The sequence below is a fragment of the Branchiostoma lanceolatum genome, chromosome 13, assembly GCF_035083965.1.
Source record: "Branchiostoma lanceolatum isolate klBraLanc5 chromosome 13, klBraLanc5.hap2, whole genome shotgun sequence".
Taxonomy (NCBI): Eukaryota; Metazoa; Chordata; class Leptocardii; order Amphioxiformes; family Branchiostomatidae; genus Branchiostoma; species Branchiostoma lanceolatum.
Window position 1 is genome coordinate 3,284,032 of NC_089734.1, and position 24,616 is coordinate 3,308,647.

Genomic DNA, 24,616 nt, shown 5'->3' on the forward strand with positions numbered 1-24,616 from the left:
AGCGGCTCGTCCGCGCTAAGACCACATCAGAGTGCTGGCATGCTATGGAATTGCTTTTTTTTCTTTTCAACGTTTTTAAATCTGGAAACTAATTTTGTTTGCATTTATTAACTTTATTTGAAACTTTTTGATTTATTTGAATTTATCTTATTTCTATTTCTATTATTTTTTATTCTATACATACACAATAGATAATTTTGTTACATAAAAAGTCTGCATAAATATAACAGAATTAAACACACTAAATACCATTTCTACTGACAACATAACAAACCATTTCTAATGATAACACAAACAAACTGCGCAATTCCATAGTACTGCCCTGTCTGGCCAATCCTATAACATCACAGGATTGCTACTGTAAAGCCATAGACAGTACAGCCAGCAATGTGCACACATACACGCGCATGCACACGCGCACACCCACACGCACGCACACTTGAACAAACATGGTTGGTTACCACATTCCATCTCACTCCAGAATGGCCCCTTCTGGACAGGTAGCCAATCATGTTGCGCACACACGCACCCCACACAAACTGACACAACGCATGTTTTGGTCTCCTGGATGGAATGGCCCCTTCTGTACAGGAGACCAAACATGCTAGACACACACGCACGCACACTTTGTCACTCACACAAGTATATCTGAGTCTATCAAAGCTGCAGTCCACACTACACAGGGCTCGAAATTCATTTTTGGAAATAGATGCACTGGTGCACTCAACCAAAAATATTAGGTGCACAGAAAGAATTTTGGACGCACCACAAAATAAAGTTGAATGTCAGCAAAACATAATTACAAAAACACTCCTAAGAACTTCAATCTGTAGTTCTATAGCTAACTTTAAAATTTCAAACAAGTAATACATCAAAGTACAACTGTTACAAAAGGTTATATTGCTTTTTCTGATACTTACATTTCAAGAATATTCTGTATACTATGGTACAATTGTACCTTTACCCTATAGCCTACAAAAATATCTAGGTGCACAGCTCCAATTTTGGGTGCACACAGGTGCACATGCACCCACTATTTCGAGCCCTGCTACATGTGCGTGACTGCAAGGAGCCTGGGGAGTTTAGATTTTTAATCTTTTAATGTGTTTAAACAAAAAAGTATGACCGTCTGTAACATACACCACTAGTATATATAGTGTGAAGCCCTGAATTGTGCCAAAATTTACAGTATTGAACTCGTACAGAAAAAAATTGAAGTTCGCAATAAATCGCATGGCACTAAAATATGCATGCACATTATATAGTAACAATCATCGACATGTTTTAAAGTAATAACCATATAATCAAAAGCAAGGTCTCTTTTCAACCCCAAACGAAGGCTAGTGAAGTGAGTTTTACTGGAGTATCTATATAACAAGTTGCTTGTATAAGATGCTTGCTGTGCATATCTGTCAAATTATTATTTGTGTGCCTTTAAGTTTAAAGTCTGTTAAGTACCAAAAGAACCTTTCCACAGTTTTGTACCCTTCTATCATAGATTCATACATAATGTTGCACGATGAACTTGTATTTGGTCTTCCACCAATATGTACTCAAACGTGCTGGTAAACTTCACACTCTACAAAATAACATTTTCTACACCAGTTTTGAAATACCCTTTCAGCACTATATAACATTAAATTCTAGTACAGTCAGCGATGATCTCTACGGGGACATGCATGTTTTGGGTGACCTTCACACCCAACCTGTATAGAACACATCTCCTTTTTACATCATCTGTTGTCACAAACCAGCAAATTGCCCCAAAACTTATCCGTTTCTTGGAAAGGAGTAATTTTTGTACATTTATCTATAGTCAAAACAAAGCAAATTGTCCCTAAACTGTACACTACATTTTTTATAGGCAAAATAGTCCCATTATTTCCTATCTTTTTGTTTCTTATCATTTCTGTACTATCAAAAAATGTTTAAGAATCAAACCCAACAGTTAGTCTTTTTCCAAAATGTTACATGAAAATGTAACCTTTGGCACAGATCGATAGTGGCCTCACGGCAAACCCACTCCAGTTAACCGGACCACACAGTATTCTACACTGCAGCTGGGGTGGGGAAGGGTTGGGCAGGAACAACTCCACAGACCGCCGGCACTTGGCCCTCCCAGACTACTCCAACCTCTACCCACTGCACCATCTGGCGGATATGTCCGTGGCGTCCAGTGAGCGATGGCTGTCCCGCGCCCGATCTACCAATCGGGACGTCGGGCCCCATCCTCACTGGACGCCACATTCATGTCCGCCTGTTCAGCAGTGGGCCGGGGAGAGGCGGGGGTAGTCTGCAGGGACTTGTGTCTGCTGTCTGTGTGGGGAGTTCTTGTACCAACCCGGAGACTCCCTGGCTAAAGTGGAGATGTACTGTGTGGCCTTCTCCGACTGGAGTGGGCTTGCCTCCTGGGCACCATTTGTGAAACATTTTCATGTAGCATCTTTTTCCTTTTTTTCTCATCAATTTCCTTTATTTTTGGTACTTGACCCATTGTTGGACAGTACAAACACACAGGACATATAAGAAGCCATAAACAAAAAAAGGTGTTACTGAAATTTAAATTGGAACTATTTATGTTTTGACTTTTGGTGTTATGCAATCTTTAAAAGGAGTAACACTGGGACAGTTAAAAAGTTGAATGGGCGTCAGAAGGATGACGGCTGAGACACAACGAGTTACCGGTTTCGACCTTTTATTCAAAAGTCTTCATCAGAATGACAAAGAGTGGTACCGCACTTCCTTTTAGAGCCTCTAGTTCAAGTCAGGTCAGGGCATTCTACTCCCTGCTTTAAACAGTTAAAAAGTGTCAGTCATATGATAACAACAAAACATAGCATCTTTTTCTTCTCATTCTTTTTCTTTCTTATATTTTTTCATAGTAAATGCATGACATTCACCTTGAATGTTGAATCCCTGCAAGTTTGTACACATCAACAAAATGAGTTAGATCCAGTGTTCCCAACTCCTTAGAGACTACATGACCAGCACGTTTGGGTACAAGTGTATTGTCATTTTAATCAATTAAGCTGTAGTTCTATATTGCATTACTCTATCAATCCGTTATAAGTAACACATCTCTTAATGATTAAAATTTTTATTTTGATCAATCAGACGAAAAAAATGTATTTTGCAGCTGCATTGCTGTATTGAGTATCCAAATGTATTCCATCTATCATCAGTAACGCAATTAAGTTCTGAATTGAATAACTTTTTTAATCTATTAAAACTCATTTCACAAACCCATGAAAACAGTTGATATTATTGTACATACATGAAATAACAATGACAGATATTTGTTGGTCACAATGGGACAGAATGTTTCTGTATATGTCACTAGTATGACTCAAACTGTATTGTTGTAATGTGCCAAAATACTATGTGTGTATATACAAATATATATATATATATATATTCTTTACATGTACATGATAACCAGATGGTGATTTTACAGAATAAATGTACATGTTCTTCATGTTGACATATATTTTGGCTCAGGCGTATTGATTTTATAAGTTGTATTGTATATTCTTAATTGTTCTGTATTGAATAGCTGGTGTCCCTATCCCGATTGCTAAATGACACACCAACAAGACTGGTGCCCTGTACCTGAATGACACACCAACAAGACTGGTGCCCCTGTCCCTGGTGCTGAATGACACGCCAACAAGACTGGTGCCCCTGTCCCTGGTGCTGAATGACACACTGACAAGACTAGTGCCCCTGTCCCTGGTGTTGAATGACACCCCAACAAGACTGGTACCCCTGTCCCTGGTGCTGAATGACAAACCAACAAGACAGGTGCCCCTGTCCCTGGTGCTGAATGACACACCAACAAGACTGGTGCCCCTGTCCTTTGTGCTGAACGACACACCAACAAGACAGGTGATCTTTTTACCCCAACATCTGCTTGGAGATTTCAACTAGCATACTTCTTTGGAACAGCGATGACAGCTACACATTTCCTCACCCAGTCCTCTGATGTCATAGTGGACAACATGAACCTACAAGCAAGCAAAATCATTAAATCAGGATGGTAGAAATTGGTCTGGTACTTTTGTATATCTAATGAAATTCTATATGAATTTTCAACACTTAACTCGCTTGAATTTCTTGATCAATATTTCAAACTTCCTGATTTTTTATGATAAAAAACCTTGTACTCCTCTCTCATATTCATCATTTGCAGTTACAGCTCATAATACATGTATTGAGAAAATTCATAGGGAGAAAAGTCTATTCTTCAAATTTATGTTCCATTGCTTGCTCATCAATTCCCTTTTCTTGCCAAAAAGATCATGTGTATATCAAATGAGGAAATGTTTTTTTTTTGACAACTTCTATATTTCAATGAAAGTTTCACTTTTCTCTTGTACATTGCTAACTGAATTTCGAGCACAGTACCATAGGAGAAATCTCTCGTGAACAGCACTAGTATGTAGTATTTAAGATTCAAACCCACCTGGCTACATCTGCCCGGCACATGCCCCGCACACCATCTCTATCACACACTTGCGGACCTTCCTCTGTACGGAACTCCATGTCTGAGAACAACATATAGAACTCTTAATGATTTAGTCTAAATCTAAGTACTGCACAATACTACAATATTGCAAACTTGGTTTAGTCTGAAAGAAAACACTAAAAGTGAAAATAAAATTCATCTTGCACCTAACTTTAGCTCAATTAAACCCAATGAATAGATGAGCTATTCTTCCACTGGACGTGACAGAGAAGACAGAGGCTACATGTATGTACAGTATTTACAGTAGGGCTGTCTCCAGCTTTGACATTTTTCGGTGCCGATGTTTTAATTTTCCATTGTTAAATTTTATCTTAAATTACGGAGATACATTTTTATCAATTTCATGTCAAAAAGTTAAGATTTTGGGACGGACTGGGTGAAAAATTTTTTTGTCCCATTGCCCAACAAGCAACTTCCCGTCCTGGGACGGAGGGATGGGTCCTGGAGACAGCCCTGATTTACAGGTTCACTGACCAGGGAAATTTTCTTAGCTTTTTTCAACAAGTACAATGAACAATGGACTATGCCTTAACGTTCAACCCTATTCCTATAAGGACTGCAGCCCTTTCTAGTACTAGCGTGTATGTCGGGTGAGCGACACAGCTGGGATTTGAACTCAAGATTTCTTGCTCCAGAGGCAGGGTCACTGAACTATGCATGCTTCTAAAACATTGATTTACTCCACCCTACTACAATTCTAAAATAGTAACTTTCAATAGATAGCTATAAACATCTAGAACTAGATATGCACAGTTTACCCCGGAAAAAAACGAAAAAAATGCTGTGTTTGGAGTTACCCAGCCAAGCCTAGCAAAAACCTGCCAACCATAAAACTAAAAAAGTGATATACCAAAGTTACCTGTTATGTAAATCCTTCAACAGATGTAGTCAATCTCAATATATCAACAAATAAACGTGATATGGAACAAAATTAAAATCATATGTCTCCTACCAGTGACGGGTCCCATTCTTAACCCTGGAGGCCTGACTACAGTGAAGTTGATGTCTTCACACCCCTGCAGGTACTGCTCCATCTGAGCCATGTTATACATGATCCGTCCCAGAAACAACGGTTTGACAATCCAGCGCATCATGAAAGACGGTGGATTGGACGGGTCATCTGGTTTAAAAAAGGAAAGGATTACATCTGAGAGTCGTTTCTTACTAGCATTATTCACATTACACAGATGCCAGCCACCTTGACTGGATGGTTGGATGCAAATTTGGCCATGTATGAACACTTAATTTCTGTGATTTGAGAAAAAAATGGTTCACTCTGTTACTGTACTAATGTTTTTCACATTACACAGATGCACAGTCATGTCAAGCATTTTCAACACTCATAATTCTACCACGTTCACCAAAAACGGCAACATTTTAAAAATACCAATGTAATCAAGGCTTGTTCAAGAAAGTCTTGATGAACACCTGGAAATTTTCTGTCATTCTTTCTTCACCAATCTTGTTTCATATTGCGGGCCGGTTCATCTTTTTCATCAATCTTCTTCAATGTAACGTCAGTGGTCTTTTAGGGTACCCACAATTTGTAGATTATTACTACATCAGAGATGGGGTGATATTCTGTCATGCTTTCTTGTTTTATCTCAATGGTTTGCATCATAAGATATCCCATTATCAACTGCAGTAGATTAAAAAACAAGCGATTATTGGAAAATGAAAACGATTTACCTGTTGTGAACCAGGAGGTCACACACACAAGGCGCTTGACCTTGTTCTTTCTCATGGCGGCGACGATGACCTCCATGGAGTCTGTGTAAAGTGTGACCGACCAAGGCCAGGTCCTGCCTGCAAAATGGAGACGGAACTGTAATGTGAGACCAACTTGCACCAACATTTCTTGGGAACTGTGATGTGAGACCCACTTACACCTTTCCAACATTTCAAGTTATATAAGGAGAAATTCAAACTCTACAACTGGATAAAAATTCAGAGATTTATTTCCGGACGTTTCGAGTGACATCCATCACTCTTCTTCAGCGTCACTAAAGTGAACTAGCAGAACTAACCAGTACTTATATACAATAACTAGAAAAAACGGTTTTTACATGGCAAATCACACAGTCATGCATCAGCGACATTGTAATGTATTTTTATCCAGTTGTAGAGTTTGAATTTCTCCTTATATATTGTTTATCTGGATGTCTAACCTTCACAAACGTAACATTTCAAGTTATTCTGCTATCTTCTTTGCAGTATTTAAAATATTGTATATTTAGGGTGGCAAGTTAAGCACTATAACACTTTTATGACAAAATAGCACTCTTAGGGTATCCTTCAGAATGATGAGGATTATTACATACTTCCCAGACAGGATAAGACGACGTCTTTGTCTTGCAGATGTGGTTCTACAGTATCAGCAGAGGAAAAGTCGATCTTCTCAATCTGTGGAAAATGAAAAAAAAATCAGATGGTTAATGCTCTGAAATCTCCCACACGTTCTCTTCTTATTGAATTACACAAACTATAGGTTAAAATAATGTCTACTGTCATAATTGTGCATACTTTGGGGATTGCTGATGCTACATTTAGTAGATCTTTTACTTACTGCAAAATCTTTTTAACCTTCTCAGAAAGGCTTAATGTAATTCTTGATTTGTTAAGAGTAACTTTATTTTAGGTACTTTAACGGTTGCTAGTCAAAAAAAATCACAAATTGAAGCAAACCTTGAGTTCCTTATTTGGCACCAAACCCACCATCTTGTCAGGGTCTCTCACCAGGGCTGTGACATCATGACCTTGGGCAAGTGCCTGCTGCACGACCTCTACACCTAGAAAGGGAACAACATGGCGGGTAACATCATCTCTTATCGATGTAACGTTAGGGCTTGAAATACTAGTAGGGTGCATATACTTAGCCTGGATGCCAGACCCCCAAACTCTGAAATATTTATGGAGAAAATTTCCCCACACAGCAGACCAGACCCCCACACAATAGATTATCAAATATTTCAAAGTTTGGGGGTCTGGCATCCAGGCTAGCATATGCTGGGCTTGTAATACTAGCAGGGTGCATATGTTGGGCTTGAAATCCCAGCAGGGTGTATATATATGCTGTGTTGTACCCAAAATTTTGAAATGTGCACCTGATTTCTCCACTAATGCAGCATCAGTATAATCCCCAAGGCTGCTGAGACACACTTTTTTTTAGCTCAGAGTATGAGAGTTGATGTTATATCCTTCTGTTTTCTTGCCAAATCCTTTAATTCATTAAAAAAACTCATTTCTACTGCAATGTACAATATCAAATTAAACATTGTCAACATATCGCAACTGACAAGAACTCAAACAATATTGTGAAAGTAATGCAAACCTAACCTGTAGGGCCAGTGGCCCCAAACACTGCCAGTCTCATCGTCCTACTGATGAAGTATCAGGAAGTCTGTCCAGCAGTTCTGAAGTGTAGTAGACTAGTAGTTCTGTCCTAACCAGTCTATTGTATTGGAAGATGAAAACAGAATATTCATGCCTTGCAATTATGGACATGTTATTATCATACCAGTAACACCAACACTGGAAGAAAATCTGTATCTGGCTTTGTATCTGTATAGCCGGTATAACCGCCCTTCGGCTTGACACACCAGCTAATCTGTTATTGATAAACAAAATTCTAAGTATACGATAAAATGTACTAGGATGGTCAAACTTAATAGTGTGTGGGGTAAACAAAGAAAATGTATAGGATGGGCCAGGCAGTGATAGGACATTTGTTTACCAAACAGCAGCCCCTAAAGACATAAAACGTCATAAAACTAAGCGTTTAACAAGCCAGCACCATACCTCTGCTTGGATGTAAGGAAACTTGCCATTTGGTCAGTAACCACTACAGGAACCCCAAGGAGTGTCAGACATCTGTTGTGAATTTAGCTGTTGTGACAAACAAAGGTCCTATCATTGTCTGGCTCATCCTACCAGTTTTCTTTGTTTCCTTGTAATCTATTTGACTATTGACATAACAGAAAAAGGCTGTTTCTAAACAACACTAAAATATGGACATCGAACCTTCCACTTCAATTTATTGAATATTTGTACTGGCCTTGAGGATACCTTGAGGATTCCAGGCCTGTGTACTTCAATGGAACTTATTTTGCCAGTCTTGGTGGAATAGCTTATAGCTGCACACCCCTCCCCAACAATAGGCGCTGTTTTCCATCCAGTCCACCCACATCTGGAATTGCATTGACCCAGTTTTTCCTCATGTACGCCAAACCCCCATCAATGCCCCTGGGGCCCAAAAAGAGTAGACAGACCAGCTTTTTCCGTTCACCCTCCATGATCCTCCATGCCAGTAGCCTTGCTGTATCAAATTTCACAACATGAAACACGTCTTATATAGCTGTTACGTCACTCCTAACGTTACTCCCGACTTCTACCCGCAGATTGCTGGATCCCACCTCATTCCCAACCGACACTTAACGGCTTTGGTCTAGCCAACAAGAAGCACCGCTTAAATGACGTACAAACGCGCCAAGGAGGCACAAAAACGAGCTCAAGTTATACACAAACATCTTCTAGGAGCTTCAGCAAACACAGAAAGCGACTGTTATGACAGGGGATTCCCCTAAATGCAAACAAACTTTCACTGAGGCGACTCACCAACTGTTGCATGCAGGCTGGTCGAAGGTCACTGTGGGAGGTCAATGACCCGAAACGGTGACCTCAATATTTGCATAAGCTGGCCATGTTGGTTCGATTATATGGATGCGATCCACCCGCGCACCAATTTTCGTCCGTTTAAAAAAAAAAAGTTTCGACCATACTGTCAATCGTACAAAGCAGCTGAGCAAAATGAGTAAAGATATGATGTAAATTGTAGAAACACTATCAGAAAACACTTCTTTTTATCTGATACTAATGTCGTAGAATACCAAGTCAATTAAGTCATAGACGAAGAGATGAAATACTCTTTTGTAACAGTTGTAAAACCTTCCTGACCATTTTGATTTCATAAAAAATGAAGGCACCTCTTTTTAATAAATCATTTTCATTCACACGGCCGCATGGTCTAATTTCCAAGCAGATGTCGGGGTGGACAGTTGAAAATGTTTTGAACCCTTGGCTTTTCTGACGACTGCAGTTTTCTGACCGGTCGGCTTTTCTGATCCACAACATCTGCTTGGAGATTAGATATCGCAACAGAAATTCTGGTAACCTGATATCTACAAGCAGATATTGGGGCAACAAAACTTGATATTTAGGTCAAAGTTGAAAGGAGTATAACCAGGACGGGGGAATAGCGTTTTTCGTGGAATGAGTGAATTTGGGAATGAATGAGTGGATGGATGGATGGATGGATGGAAGAGTGAATGTGAGAGTGAACGGGGAGAACGAATCATACAGGTACTGTGTATTGGCGATATCTGTTTTTTTTTTTCTTTTATTCAAAGTTCTTATTTTCATTTACTAGACAGTCACCACAAACAAGGATTGAAAGCCATTCGAGGTTAGGGTGTGAGGTACTGTGAAATGCACTTAGGTTCGCGTGGTTTTTATTTCGCGCTAAGGCGAAAATGGAGTGTTAATAAGAAGTTTATTGCAAGTTCATGCCCGTGGGCTAATTGCAAATACATGGTAAAAACATAGAGAAAAACATACATGCGTCAGTAAACTGTGTCTGACTTTGTTGTAACAATAGGCTACTGGTACTAAATACAATTGTTGGCTATATCTAAACTAGCTGGGTTTGACTTCTTTTTCGGAAGCAGTGGAAGACGAAAAGTCCCACTTTTTCTAGAATTTGTGGGTTCTGTGATTTCAAGAGAAAGGTAGCTTTTTGTTCATCCGTGAGTGTGTAAAAGAAGGGGCACTTCGTGGTAACTTGTTTAAATAATTCGGTTCTTTCGTCACTGTTAAATAGACACTTGGAAATAAAATGTGTTTCGTTAATGATGGTCTTAAGTTTGCGGCAGTGCTATAGTCACATACTGCTACAGTATTGGACAAAAATGTTCGCAGTGGTTCTAAGTTCGCGGTGAAACGGTCGACGCGAAAACCGCGAAGATAAAACCATCGCGAACCAAGCACCAAGGACAGGGAAACCTTTCTTAGTGTGTCATTCTTATACTTTCATTGTACATTCATGCCTCTAGCGGGTTGGTAAAGGTTGGGAATCTCATGCCTCAACATGTGTACAACAAGGTATTAACAGTATAGCAATACACGAGTTAAACAACCATGGTAGAAAAGAGTGTTGGACTAAGCTAACATGTGCGGATGTGGGAACAGATCATGTTTCTTATACAGGGTTTAATGAATGCTTTTCACACGCCTGGGGATCGAGGTAAAGTGTTGATGATCCGTACACCAACTCTGTTGACAGTGTAGACTGTTAGGGAAAGCAGACGAGTGAGTGAATAAACGGAATCCCTGTAAATTGTGTGCGCAAAAGTTTTCATTTTCTCTCGTAACGCTGACTCTTATGTTCGTTTATCGTATCGAAAATCATATAGAACATGTAAAATTTCATTGTTTTGGTAGTTAACATCACACAGATTACCATTATGTTAATATTTTCATATTGCTGTTGCCACAATACTCTCATTTTGTCAACTTGAGTTTGTGTGATATGTGAATTTTGTTTGTGTTATTGCCTTGTTAGTTTGTTTATTGGTTACAGCCAGTCGCAACTTGAGCCCGTTGCCAGGCAACCTAATTGTTCGAACCATCGTGACGTCACGTTTAGAACATATCTTCATTGCAGATACGGGGTGCGGACGTGTAGAGGTAAGGCTCCCGCCAAAACCAGGAATTTCAGCCGTTAGACGGCGTGTCAACCGTTGAAAAGTGCCCCAAAATTGCTTTAGCCCTCGTTGCATCTACCACCACCATGGGACCGGGTTAGGTTGGTGAGAACCGGAGTTTATCGGCGTCAAAAGGACGACCTTTTATGTGAGAGAGTTCTGAGGACCCGCCATATTGAACTGCAGTTGTTGACACCATACGAATCGACAGCAGCATCATTACTTAGCATCACAGCCTGAGGTTAATAAGATTGTACAAGGACAGAAAATGTACTAACATGAACACACTTTATATCCTTCTACAGCAACATCACCACTCAGTTTGAAGTCACGGTAAACAGAAGTTACGGTAAGTAGTCTTTATGAGTATGATTTGTGGCACTTAGAAAAGTGGCACAACATTTTCTTGCACTTGAAACGTTAGAGGCTAGAGGCTCGTTATGGTTTTTTTTTAACAAAGAGCTCATGGGTTTTGGATGATTGAAGAAATAAAGCAAAGGTTCCGATGTTGTAGTAGAAAGTTAAGGGGCAACGTTTGGTTAGAAAAGGGGCCCGTAGTGTTGACATAAAACGTCAAAGAGTCACTTGAAAATGTTGGTTTTCTGGTTAAGATTTTATCCTGCTTCCATGTCAAGGTTAAGATTCTCTGATTTTAAGGAGAAGTAAAAATTGAAGCTAATGTTAGGAGGAAAGGTTTCCTTCCATTATTGTTGCACTATTATGATACTTGTGCTGTTTTATTTTTAAAACTTGAGCTTCATCGCTAGATTTGTTTCTTTGTCAGTGTTAGATTTTTTTGGATGCCACAGGGGTGGAGCCAATTGTAACTTCTTTCAGTTCAATTGTTTGAGTCTTTATTGATCTATTGACTTAAATATCCCTTTGGCTTTTCTGGTGTCTTCATGTAACCATTTGTTCTATCTGGCCATCAAGTGAGACTATAGAGGGGCCATGTTAGGATTTCTTATTTCAGTTTATTTCTGGTGTTAAAATGGAGACAAAGCAACAAATGTAGGTTGGAAAATGTCCTCTATTTTAAATTATTTATCAGCTATATACTGAGTCCTTGAAACAGCAAGCGATTGAAGAAAACATCAAATTAAGTAGCAGATACTTTTCAGTATGTAGAAATAGATCATGAACAGTACAAGTCATGTTTAGGAGAGAAAAAAATGTACTTTTGACATAAATAGAGCAACAAACCTCTGGTATCAGATTACAAAATTCAATATTTTTGTCCCATCATTCCAGACATCCACCTTAACCAATATGGCCTACAAACGCCTGATCGAGCTCCGGGACTCGTACCAGTCATACCGCGCCCCCACCCCTCCCCCCAACCCTGACACAGTTGATGAGGCCATCCAGAGAATGGAACGTGAAAGCCGCAACCTCCGACATGAGGCGAGACAAGACAGAGAAGTCAGGCGCCAAAGACCTCAGAGACCCTCTATGAACAACAGAAATAGGTGGGCAGTTACATCAACTTTACATTCATGTATGTCTGGAATCTTAGCTATTGAACCAAAAGATGTTATCTACATATGTTTCAGTCATCTTTCACTATCATCCTCAGGGCTTAAAGAACAACTCACTACTCCTTACAACCTTGTGATGTCCCAAATGTGACCGAGTCTATACCCTGAAAAAGTTACTGTTTGTTTCCTTTGTCAAAGGTTGCCCACACGTTATTTAAGGTTTCGATCACCTAACACTAGTAACAGCAAGTAGAACAGTTTTCAGCATGAGATTCTTCTACCAAAACTTTATCATTAAGAATCATCATCAGAGTTTGTATCATCTATTGAAAGTTGCTGTACATCTTGTATGAAAATGTGTCACTAGTATAACACTTCTTGTCTTACATCTTGATATCATATTTTCCATTATACTTAATACTTTTACTTTCAGAGACAGTAAGGTGACAACCAGGGTTTGTTGACATCTTAGGCGAGATTTATACATAACCAGTCATTGTTTGACGAATATTCTCGTAACTTGATACATAACCAGGTGTTGCGCTTCAGATTAAACTAGTCTCTAAAAAGGTCTTCATGTTTTTTACTTACCAATCTTAGATACGTCAGAACGTCCCCAACAGCAGAAGAGCGGGACAGAGCCATAGACGAGAACGCTGAGAGGATCTACCGGAGAAAGATGCACCTTCAGATGTTCGGGGAGGACCACAGCACCTCCAAGCTGCCATCCAAGCGACACAGCAAGACCGTGCGCGCGCCAGAGAAGCTCCACCAGCTCAAGCAGGACCGCCCAGACAAAGTGCCATTTAATAACGAGTATCATCACCATCAGATGGTGCGCGCCACGGCCATGTTCGGCGACGACCCCACCAAGAAGACCTCCAAGACCCGTAGAGCGCCGGCTCAACCCAGCCTGGTTAGTGTACAGGGGATGATGGGGGAGGAGAGGAGGCGGTACCAGATGTACTCTGACGAGGACGAAGAGATTTACATAACTGTGCAAAAGTGCCGCCCTGACAGACTGAAGCACGCGACTACCACGGACCTCTCCTCTGGCAGGACTGGTGAGGGCCTTGAATTAAAACAATGTGTTTTTAAGTATAGAGAAAGAATTTAGTACTCATCAGAACTTCTGGTTTTCAGCCCTTTATCATGACGTGGACCAGTTGAATAGGAAGAGAGCTTGGTCCCACTAAGAAAAGTGTTTCATATCTTATTTTTTTTGGATCACTGCATTTTGATAATATATATGTTGTGTAACTTTGGCTGGTTGACATCAGAAGTATAATGAAATGTTTAATGCCTTAACTTCATCTTCATTCCTTTGAACAACAGTACAATGACTAGAACTTCAACTCCTGTTTGACTCTGCAACCATTTTGTATCCTGCAGCCACCAAGCTGCCACCCCTGGCTCCACAGCGCCACCATGTGACCAGGAAGGGTATTGCAGCAGACGGCAACACCTCTGCCTCCTCCATGGTGAGTACCAGCATATGTTTACTGACTTACTTGAATTTGCACAGTCAAGTAACAATCTTGTCAACATTATGCAAGCAAGCAAGCTTGAAAGAAGGAAACAACATGATGTTTTGGGATTAAGACTTTTTCTTTACTGTAAGAATGAAGTTACTTGCCTATCAATCAATCAATTGCATCTGTGGGCATAAACTTGTATGTACACATACACATGTATCTTTAGGATATTTTATTTTCAGCACGGGACCTTCAGGTGGTTGTGGTGACCCCTTAAGCTTAGGCCATCTAACTTATTCTAAATGTGTTGTTGTCATTGTTAAAGACTTGTCTGATCTTCCCATCTTCTTCTCACAGTATTCATCATGAAGTGGGTGTCTTTACTCCTAAGGAGGAACCCCTCCCTTGACTGACTCCATTTTTTCTTGTTTTCTTGCCAGTCTTGGCCATGTCAAGCCCAGGTGTTTTGCAGCTCAGAATGTCCACCTTATACACAGCTGCTCTCTGTCTCCTCCACTCTCTTGGTGTTAATACTCAGTAGCTCTGATTGTCCACCTGTCCAGTAGTCTCACTATCTACAAGACTTGACATTTCTGTCACCTCCAGCTGAGGGACCCAAAGCCTCCCACCGCCGCAAAGTCGGACATCTCCATGGCAACTCATCCGTACCGCCAGAAGCTATCCCGCCGCAGGACGAAAGACGCACGAGCCCTGAAGCGCCACTATGACGATCCAAGCGGCCCCGTGCGCGGCAAACATTAAGTACTCAGCTACTGATACAAAGGGAGGCCATCCGAAGGTTGGCCCGCACACAGCAAATTACCTTTACCTCTCTATTAGGGTCTGTACATGTCCTGAAAGAGAGGGTTTCCCTTTGGGTGTGTGCGGTAGTTCTAAGTAGACCCCAGGCTCCTCACAGCACTCTGGTGTGTGAGTCCTGAGCGGCTTGTCCGCGCTAAGACCACATCAGAGTGCTGGCATGCTATGGAATTGCTTTTTTTTCTTTTCAACATTTTTAAATCTGGAAACTAATTTTGTTTGAATTTATTAATTTTATTTGAAACTTTTTAATTTATTTGAATTTATCTTATTTCTATTTTTATTATTTTTTATTCTATACATACACAATAGATAATTTTGTTACATAAAAAGTCTACATAAATATAACAGAATAAAACACAATAAATACCATTTCTACTGACAACATAACAAACCATTTCTGATGATAACACAAACAAACTGTGCAATTCCATAGTATTGCCCTGTCTGGCCAATCCTATAACATCACAGGATTGCTACTGTAATGCCATAGACAGTACAGCCAGCAAATTGTGCACACATACACGCGCATGCACACGCGCACACAAACACGCACGCACACTTGAACAAACATGGTTGGTTACCGCATTCCATCTCAGTCCAGAATGGCCCCTTCTGGACAGGTAGCCAATCATGTTGCGCACGCACGCACCCCACACAAACTCACACAGCGCATGTTTTGGTCTCCTGGATGGAATGGCCCCTTCTGTACAGGAGACCAAACATGCCAGACACACACGCACGCACACTTTCTCACTCACACAAGTATATCTGAGTCTATCAAAGCTGCACTCCACACTACACAGGGCTCGAAATTCATTTTTGGAAATAGATACACTGGTGCACCCAACCAAAAATATTAGGTGCACAGAAAGAATTTTGGACGCACCACAAAATAAAGTTGAATGTCAGCAAAACATAATTACAAAAACACTCCTAAGAACTTCAATCTGTAGTTCTATAGCTAACTTTAAAATTTCAAACAAGTAATACATCAAAGTACAACTGTTACAAAAGGTTATATTGCTTTTTCTGATACTTACATTTCAAGAATATTCTGTATACTATGGTACAATAGTACCTTTACCCTATAGCCTACAAAAATATCTAGGTGCACAGCTCCAATTTTGGGTGCACACAGGTGCACATGCACCCACTATTTCGAGCCCTGCTACATGTGCGTGACTGCAAGGAGCCTGGGGAGGTTAGATTTTTAATCTTTTAATGTGTTTAAACAAAAAAAAGTATGACCGTCTGTAACATACACCACAGTGTGAAGTCCTGAGTTGTGCCAAAATTAATTGACTTTAATTCATACAGAAAAAAACTTGAAGTTCTCAATAAGTCGCATGGCACTAAAATATGCATGCACATTATAATTATATAGTAACAATCATCGACATGTTTAAATTAATAACAATACAATCAAAAGCAAGGTCTCTTTTCAACCCCAAACGAAGGCAGTTCTAAGAACTGTAATCCGACAAGTAGTCTAAGTCTATCACACTTGTCGTGAAGTGAGTTTTACTGGAGTATCTATATAACAAGTTGCTTGTATAAGATGCTTGCTGTACATATCTGTCAAATTATTATTTGTATGCCTTTAAGTTTAAAGCCTGCTAAGTACAAAAAGAACCTTAACACAGTTTTGTACCCTTCCATCATAGATTCATACATAATATTGCACAATGAACTTGTATTTGTTCTTCCACCAATATGTACTCAAACGTGCTGGTAAACTTCACACTCTACAAAATAACATTTTCTACACCAGTTTTGAAATACCCTTTCAGCACTATATAACATTAAATTCTATTACAGTCAGCGATGATCACTACTGGGACCTGCATGTTTTGAGTGACCTAAATAATAGGCCCCATTATTTAAGGAAACCGATTCCATGCTGCACATTTAGGCAGTTCCTCATTGTGGCCATTATGTTCACATAGGACGCCCAACATTGTGTTATAACCCCTTCACACACAACCCAGCAAATTGCCCCAAAACTTATCCGTTTCAAGTTCATTTTATTGACAAAGGAGTAATTTTTGTACATTTTATATCTATAGTCAAAACGAAGCAAATCGTCCCTAAACTGTGCACTACATTTTTTACTGGCAAAATAGTCCCATTATTTCCTATCTTTTTGTTTCTCATCATTTCTGTACTATCAAAAAATGTTTAAGAATCAAACCCAATTTTTAGTCTTTTTCCAAAATGTTACATGAAAATGTAACCTTTGGCACAGATCGATAGTGGCCTCACGGCAAACCTGACTCCAGTTAACCGGACCACACAGTATTCTACACTGCAGCTGGGGTGGGGAAGGGTTGGGAAGGAACAACTCCACAGACCGCAGGCACTTGGCCCTCCCAGACTACTCCAACCTCTACCCACTGCACCATCTGGCGGATATGTCTGTGGTGTCCAGTGAGCGATGGCTGTCCCGCGCCCGATCTGCCAATCGGGATGTCGGGCCCCATCCTCACTGGACGCCACATTCATGTCCGCCTGTTCAGCAGTGGGCCGGGGAGAGGCGGGGGTAGTCTGCAGGGACTTGTGTCTGCTGTCTGTGTGGGGAGATCTTGTACCAACCCAGAGACTCCCTGGCTAAAGTGGAGATGTACTGTGAGGCCTTCTCCGACTGGAGTGGGTTTGCCTCATGTGCACCATTTGTGCAAACATTTTCATGTAGCATCTTTTTCTTTACTTTCTATTTTCTTTACTTTTTTCTTTAGTTTCTTTTTTTCTATCAAACCCAAGATGATTAATCAATTCATATACATGTTTTAAAAATGAATTCGAATTTTAATTTTAGAAACAAAGAAGACATTTTATGACACTGTTGTTGGTGTTATCATTCCATCTGTTTAACAAAGAACAAATTTTTTAAACATCTGGCATCAAAAATGAAAGTAGTATAAGAAAAACCTTCAATTTTCACTGCAGCAAGTCGGTGATTAACAATACTTTTTTCACTGGAGATGAGCCATACTTCAATCAGCACGTTTGGGTATAGTCCATGTAATTAAGAGTCACATAACTAATTTGCATTGTGTGTGAATGGTGATCTATTGTACATGTGGCCAAAATACTGACACAGTATAGTATTGTGTTAACTTTACACATATATAATATCTACATTTCAACTCTCAATTGTGCATACTGTATACTGAATAAATGTAATTTATGATTACACGTTTTTTGGCTCAGATGTATTGATTTTATACGAAGTGTTGAATTTTATTTAGTATACATCGTATTCAATGACTGGTGCCCCTGGTGCTGAATGACACACCAACAAGACTGGTGCCCCTACCCCTGGTGCTGAATGACACACCAAAAAGACTGGTGCCCCTGTCCCTGGTGCTGAATGACACACCAACAAGACTGGTGCCCCTGTCCCTGAATGACACCCCAACAAGACTGGTGCCCTTGTCCCTGGTGCTGAATGACACCCCAACAAGACTGGTGCCCCTGTCCTTGGTGCTGAATGACACACCAACAAGACTGGTGCCCCTGTCCCTGAATGACACCCCAACAAGACTGGTGCCCCTGTCCCTGGTGCTGAATGACACCCCAACAAGACTGGTGCCCCTGTCCTTTGTGCTGAACGACACACCAACAAGACAGGTGCCCCTACCCCTGGTGCTGAATGACACACCAAAAAGACTGGTGCCCCTGTCCCTGGTGCTGAATGACACACCAACAAGACTGGTGCCCCTGTCCCTGAATGACACCCCAACAAGACTGGTGCCCCTGTCCCTGGTGCTGAATGACACCCCAACAAGACTGGTGCCCCTGTCCTTGGTGCTGAATGACACACCAACAAGACTGGTGCCCCTGTCCCTGGTGCTGAATGACACACCAACAAGACTGATGCCCCTGTCCCTGTCCCTGGTGCTGAATGACACCCCAACAAGACTGGTGCCCCTGGTGCTGAATGACACCCCAACAAGGCTGGTGCCCCTGTCCTTGGTGCTGAATGACACACTGACAAGACTGGGGTCCCTGTCCCTAAATGCCATTAACACCTTGAACACAAAACTGCCTAAGTTCTCTTGTGATAACATCCCTGGTCCCATACATGTTTAACAAGTACATTTTCTACAGTTAGCAAGCCCATGATTTGATACACCTAATACAGTACGCAAGCTGGCAATTTGTAGGCTTGATAAAGCAATGTAAAATAACTTCATTATAGTGGCAATTATTTTCTGAAACAGTCTAAATAGGGTATTCAAACTCAAACGTATACAGCGAAACCTTCAACAAGTGTGTCTGACAGGACATGAAAGTCTACATCAGCAGCTGTTATTTCACCATTATGGTCTTCCACCAAACATCTGCTTGGAGACTGTGAAAAGTCTACTTCTTGGGAACAGCGACAACAGCCACACATTTCCTCACCCAGTCCTCAGATGCCATAGTGGACAACATGAACCTAAAAACAAGTAAAACCATATAATCAGTCTTGAAATTCAGTATGCTAGAAATCTAAAGTAATTTGATGACATTTGATGAATTTTCCACACTAAGACCTGTTGGATTTTAAAGGTAAGTGGGTTTACAGGATACGAAGACTTAAGGTGTATGCGAAGACTAGGTGTAACAGACTTTGGTGTAATATAGCCAGCTGCTGCCGCGCCGCGTGCCTGCAAAGCTGGTGTGTTACGCCTAATGTCAGTTATACCGGCTACATAGATACAGATACAGATAGACAACTCCTATCTTTCAAGGGAACAGTTTCTCTAGCTTGTACATCTGCTAGACTGAATTTCGAGCCCTGTACCACATGGGAAATCTCTATTGAACAGCACTAGTATGTAAGAAAATCTTAACCCACCTACCCAGAAGATGATAACAGAATATGTTCCATCATGACTTGCAATTGTGGACATGTCACTGTACCAGTAATGATAGAACTTTGTCACACACTTTCTAACATTACATGCAGTTTTTAGTCATAGTATACTGCATACCAATATCTTTTGTTATAATCTGTTTTTCCGGCATACAGTTGATTTCATTTCATATCATCTACATGGCCACATGTGCAAACAGGTAAAAAGCTAACATCATTTGGTGACAGTCCTAGCATATGCCTCCATTCATATATTTTGAAGAATCTTTTAATGTGTAGAATTATCAACAGCTGACCATCTATTGACATTCAAACAGCACTAGTATGTAAGAAAATCTAAACCCACCTGGCCACATCTGCACGACACATGCCTCCTACCCCCTCCCGCTCACACACCTGCTGACCTTCCTCTGTACGGAACTCCATGTCTGAGAACAACAGAGATGTCAGGATGGTTAACCCTTGTCCAGAGCCTTTATGTATATGTACGGGTTGAGGGTATTTTTCAGCTGAACACATCACACAATCACACAGCAGCGAAATGTGCAGAATGCGGAAGTAACTATGCCACCGCAGCGCAGAAAAAGTCAAGGGAAAATGACCTGATTAAGATATAAAGTAAAAAAAAAGAATCAAACCTGAAAAACATTGAATTATTGCACCATACTGCAATTTTAGAGTAACCTATGTCCTTTCCTTTCAAATATAAACATCTAGAATTACATGTCAAACAAAGGCTAGGTCTAGGGAAAAAGTTATATTTCCAGGTATCCGACCGACCAACATCTGGAAATCATGACCATGGCATGTCCAGAACAAAATTTATCAAAACTGTTGTGCTGCAGTTCCATAAGAAGCCGCTAGAGGGCCCAGAATCTATTCTTATTTCATATTACGTAAAAGAACCCACAACGTTTAACGAAAAGAGTAGGGGTCCTTCCCGGTGTGAGTGGATCAAATAAATCTGTCCGGAATATGAAGCTTGTACTCTTCAGTACAAACCTGGTGTGTTACGCCATGAAGAAGCTTACCGGGTATGCAATACAAAAAAAAATGTCTCCTACCAGTTACTGGTCCCATTGTTAACATTGGAGGCCTGACTGCAGTGAAGTTGATGTCTTCACAGCCCTGCAGGTACTGCTCCATCTGAGCCATGTTATACAGGATCCGTCCCAGAAATAGCGGTATGACCACCCAGCGAATCAGGAAAGGCGGCGGATGGGAAGGGTCGTCTGGTTGAAAAAAGGAAAGGATTACAGTAACTGTAATTCACTTTATCTTCACGGTAGCAAAATTTAACGGTATACCAAAAAGGGACATTTTCACTGAACTTTAACTTCACGGTGGCACCAAGAGATTTACCGAACGGAAGTGTGAAGGAATCATGAATAATGATAACAGGTTTTCTCACAGTGATGAAGTTAGTAAGCAAGCAAGATGATAAGTTCATGGTACAGAGGTGGCCGGAAAATGAAAGTTATTTACCTTCGGTGTACCAAGAGGTCACACAGAGCAGGCGCTTGACCTTGTTCTTCCTCATGGCAGTGACAATGACCTTCATGGAGTCTGTGTAAAATGAGACTGCTGACCAAGACCAGATGCTACCTGCAGAATAGTGTGGGAACTGTGGTATGAGACCCACATACACAGTTCTTCAGTTATCTTCTTTACTGCAAATGTTATTATTAGCAATATAACATTTTCATGATTTGGTACTCGTGGGGTATCCTGTAAAATTATAAGAATTATCACATACTTCCCAGACAGGATAAGACGATGTCTTTGTCTTGCAGATGTGGTTCTACAGTATCAGCAGAGGACAAGTCGATCTTCTCAATCTGCGGAAAATGAACAAGAAAAAAGTAAGGTCACACGTTCTTATTTGATTACACAAATGATAAATGTCACGATTCTGCTGGTTACCCTAATACATGTAGTACCAATTCTATTTTTTAATGGTGTCATTGAGGCCTTCTACAGATCACCTGGATACGTGAAGTGTGCATACATCTGGGATTACTGATGCTACCTTTTGTAGATGACTTTCTCTTTGAATTCACTGTTTTCTTAAAGAATGTGGCAGTCTTTAGGTTACCCGGCAGAATTATAAAAGTTGACTCCAAATGCTGTGGAACATCTATATCCACAACAAAACAATTAACCTCCATCAACATAAATCCGCCGGGTTACATAAATCCGCCACTGTGAAAAACAGTGACAGTTTGAGACTCAGATCTCTATAGTGCAGCACCCCCAGGAATGCACAGTTTAGATAAACAGGAGTGCATCATACTGGGGGACGTTGGGTTGAAGATCTGTTTGGACATATTTTTTCAGGGTGGCAGAATTATGTACCCTGGTGAGATAATGTTATGAAGATGCTAAAAAGACCAAGGATGCTTCAATCTCTTGGAAAGACGTTATCATTGAATAAAACAACTCAAACAAACAAACCTTGAGCTCCTTATTTGGCACCAAGCCCGCCATCTTGTCAGGGTCTCTCACCAGGGCTGTGACATCGTGACCTCGGGCAAGTGCCTGCTGCACGACCTCTACACCTAGATAGGGAAAAATGTGGCGGGTAACGTCAACTCTTATTTGACATTGTATGTAAGGGCTTGAAATACTGGGTGCTTATGCACTTTGTTGCACCCCAAAGGACATTAAATGGAGGTCCCATGTTTGAGCAGAGCAACACCTTCAGCTGTTAAATAACCCATCACACTTATCAAAAAGAGTAGAGGTACTTCCCAGTGTGTGTGGTTAGAAACCTACAGCCCTATGGCCGCACATGGGGCAATTGTCGTATTGAGGCCAAATGGCAGCCGCTCCAGACCCTTGCAATCTAGCCCGCAAATTGTAAGCTCCTCGCAATTCAGCCCCTGGCTGCGAAGAGAGGGTAGTCAACCCACCCTATAACAATAAAGAATTGGAGATTTGCACCTCATAGCCATCCCCAAGGCAGAATTCAGATATCCTGGAGCTCAAGACATTCTTGAGAAGGCCCCAATAGCCCCTTTTTCATGTGGCAGCCTTAAGGCACCCTGCTCAGATGTATGAGAGTTGATGTTATATCCTTCTGTTTTAATTGACAAAATCTCAAAGCAATGTAGCTAACGTTACACGAAATACATGTATTGCAACTGACAGGGAACTTGAACAGTATCTTATCTATTAACAATATTGTGAAAGTAAAGTAAACATTACCTGTAGGGCCAGAGGCCCCAAACACTGCCAGTCTCATCGTCATAGTCCTACTGATGAAATATCAGAAAAGTATGTCCAGCAGTTCTGAAGTGTAGTCACTTTGTCCTATCAGAACTACAATAGGAAGATGAAAACAGGATATAATAGTCTAAGTTTCCTGAATGGCACATTTTGTTTTCGTGAGAAAAAAGGGAAGCAGGTGAACCCAATAACCAACAAATTGAATTCTTGTGGCCTAAGCTAAACAATATCAAAATCAATATAGTTCATCAATACCATTATACACACATTCAGGACCATCCCCTGACCTGACCCAGGCCACTACCCAACCATGGTTGGCAGACGTCTGCCCAGTTTTAGCTATTTAGGCCACGCCCTTTCTGTCGTGGCGGCCTTGTCACTAGATATATGTCACAACCATTTCACAGCCAGTAGTAACGTTACATGCCTCATTTACTGCCAACCGAGCACAGGATGCTTTCAAAACTACTCTAACCACTCACAGTCACTGAATGTGGCTAGAAGTCGGGATGGCTGGGAGTAGGTCCGAACGTATTCGTTGCTCGGTTACTGGGAGTAAAATCATATAAGTCGTTATATCAACAGTTAACGTTTATAACTAGTTGGGGAAAGGAATGCATGCCCTCATTATATTATATTAATGGCCTTGGTCTGACAAACAAAAGCACCACTAAAACGACGTACAAATGCGCTAAGGAGGCACGGAAAACCTGCTAGGAGCTCACCGAACATAGAAATCGACTGATATGACAGGGGACTACCCTGAATGCAAACATAACTTTCACTACATACAGCTCACCAACTGTTGCATGCAGACTTCCATACGTGACGATCACTCCTGATTCTAATGGTGAACATTCAAGTCCTTTGGTTGCCGACCTTTCCAATCCAGGCCCTTCTATTGGCCTCGACAGCAGCTATTCTCTCAGTTTCAAATGTTAAGCTGTAACGTTGAGTGTGAGCTGTCACCAGCCAGGCACTGCGATCATGGTCACAGGTCAATGACCCGTAACGGTGACCTCCATATTTGCATAAACTGGTCTTGTTGGTAGTTTTCAAGCAGATGTTGGGGTGGTATGTGAAGCGGGCGGTCGAATAATAGATAAATAACGTTATATACATATGGACTAGCTTTTGAAGTGAAGTATTTTTTCAACCTTTTTTATAGCATATACATGTGTGAATTGGCCTACATAGGAGGAATATATGATTACAGAATGTGGAAAATATAAGCCTCTGTACGCTGTGTACTTCCCTTCATACTGTACATGTGTAAGTAGGGATGAACATTATCAAAAGAAGTTGAATTCATATTTGACACTTCCAGACACTTTCTTTTTCATTGACAAGTCACTATAGAATGTTGCTAGATACAAATCATGTAAATAAGTCGATGACTTGCACAGTCCATGATAAATTATGTCCTCGTTGTTAAACATATGTTAAACTTCAGTCTTCACCTTTCGTTC

General features: G+C 40.7%; 3 protein-coding genes across 3 annotated transcripts; 1 reads left to right on the forward strand and 2 right to left on the reverse strand.

The window, feature by feature from the left end:
- Positions 1-1,081: 1,081 nt before the first annotated feature.
- LOC136446946 (flavin reductase (NADPH)-like) lies at positions 1,082-7,994 on the reverse strand. The gene is made up of 7 exons (XM_066445614.1): positions 7,862-7,994; positions 7,211-7,314; positions 6,847-6,928; positions 6,215-6,331; positions 5,478-5,645; positions 4,463-4,544; positions 1,082-4,004 (listed from the first exon to the last, which is right to left on the reverse strand). The coding sequence occupies exons 1-7, from the start codon at positions 7,896-7,898 to the stop codon at positions 3,920-3,922; spliced, it is 675 nt and encodes a 224-aa protein (XP_066301711.1). The 5' UTR covers positions 7,899-7,994; the 3' UTR covers positions 1,082-3,919.
- A 4,545-nt stretch (positions 7,995-12,539) lies between these two features.
- On the forward strand, positions 12,540-16,959 carry LOC136447111 (uncharacterized). Its single transcript, XM_066445804.1, has 4 exons — positions 12,540-12,752; positions 13,362-13,825; positions 14,154-14,242; positions 14,843-16,959. Exons 1-4 carry the CDS (start codon positions 12,553-12,555, stop codon positions 14,996-14,998), a joined length of 909 nt encoding a protein of 302 aa, XP_066301901.1. The 5' UTR covers positions 12,540-12,552; the 3' UTR covers positions 14,999-16,959.
- A 1,370-nt stretch (positions 16,960-18,329) lies between these two features.
- LOC136446947 (flavin reductase (NADPH)-like) lies at positions 18,330-24,165 on the reverse strand. Its single transcript, XM_066445615.1, has 8 exons — positions 23,947-24,165; positions 23,127-23,240; positions 22,374-22,477; positions 21,676-21,757; positions 21,405-21,524; positions 20,984-21,151; positions 20,266-20,347; positions 18,330-19,499 (listed from the first exon to the last, which is right to left on the reverse strand). Exons 2-8 carry the CDS (start codon positions 23,167-23,169, stop codon positions 19,424-19,426), a joined length of 675 nt encoding a protein of 224 aa, XP_066301712.1. The 5' UTR covers positions 23,170-23,240; positions 23,947-24,165; the 3' UTR covers positions 18,330-19,423.
- Between the last annotated feature and the right edge of the window lie 451 nt (positions 24,166-24,616).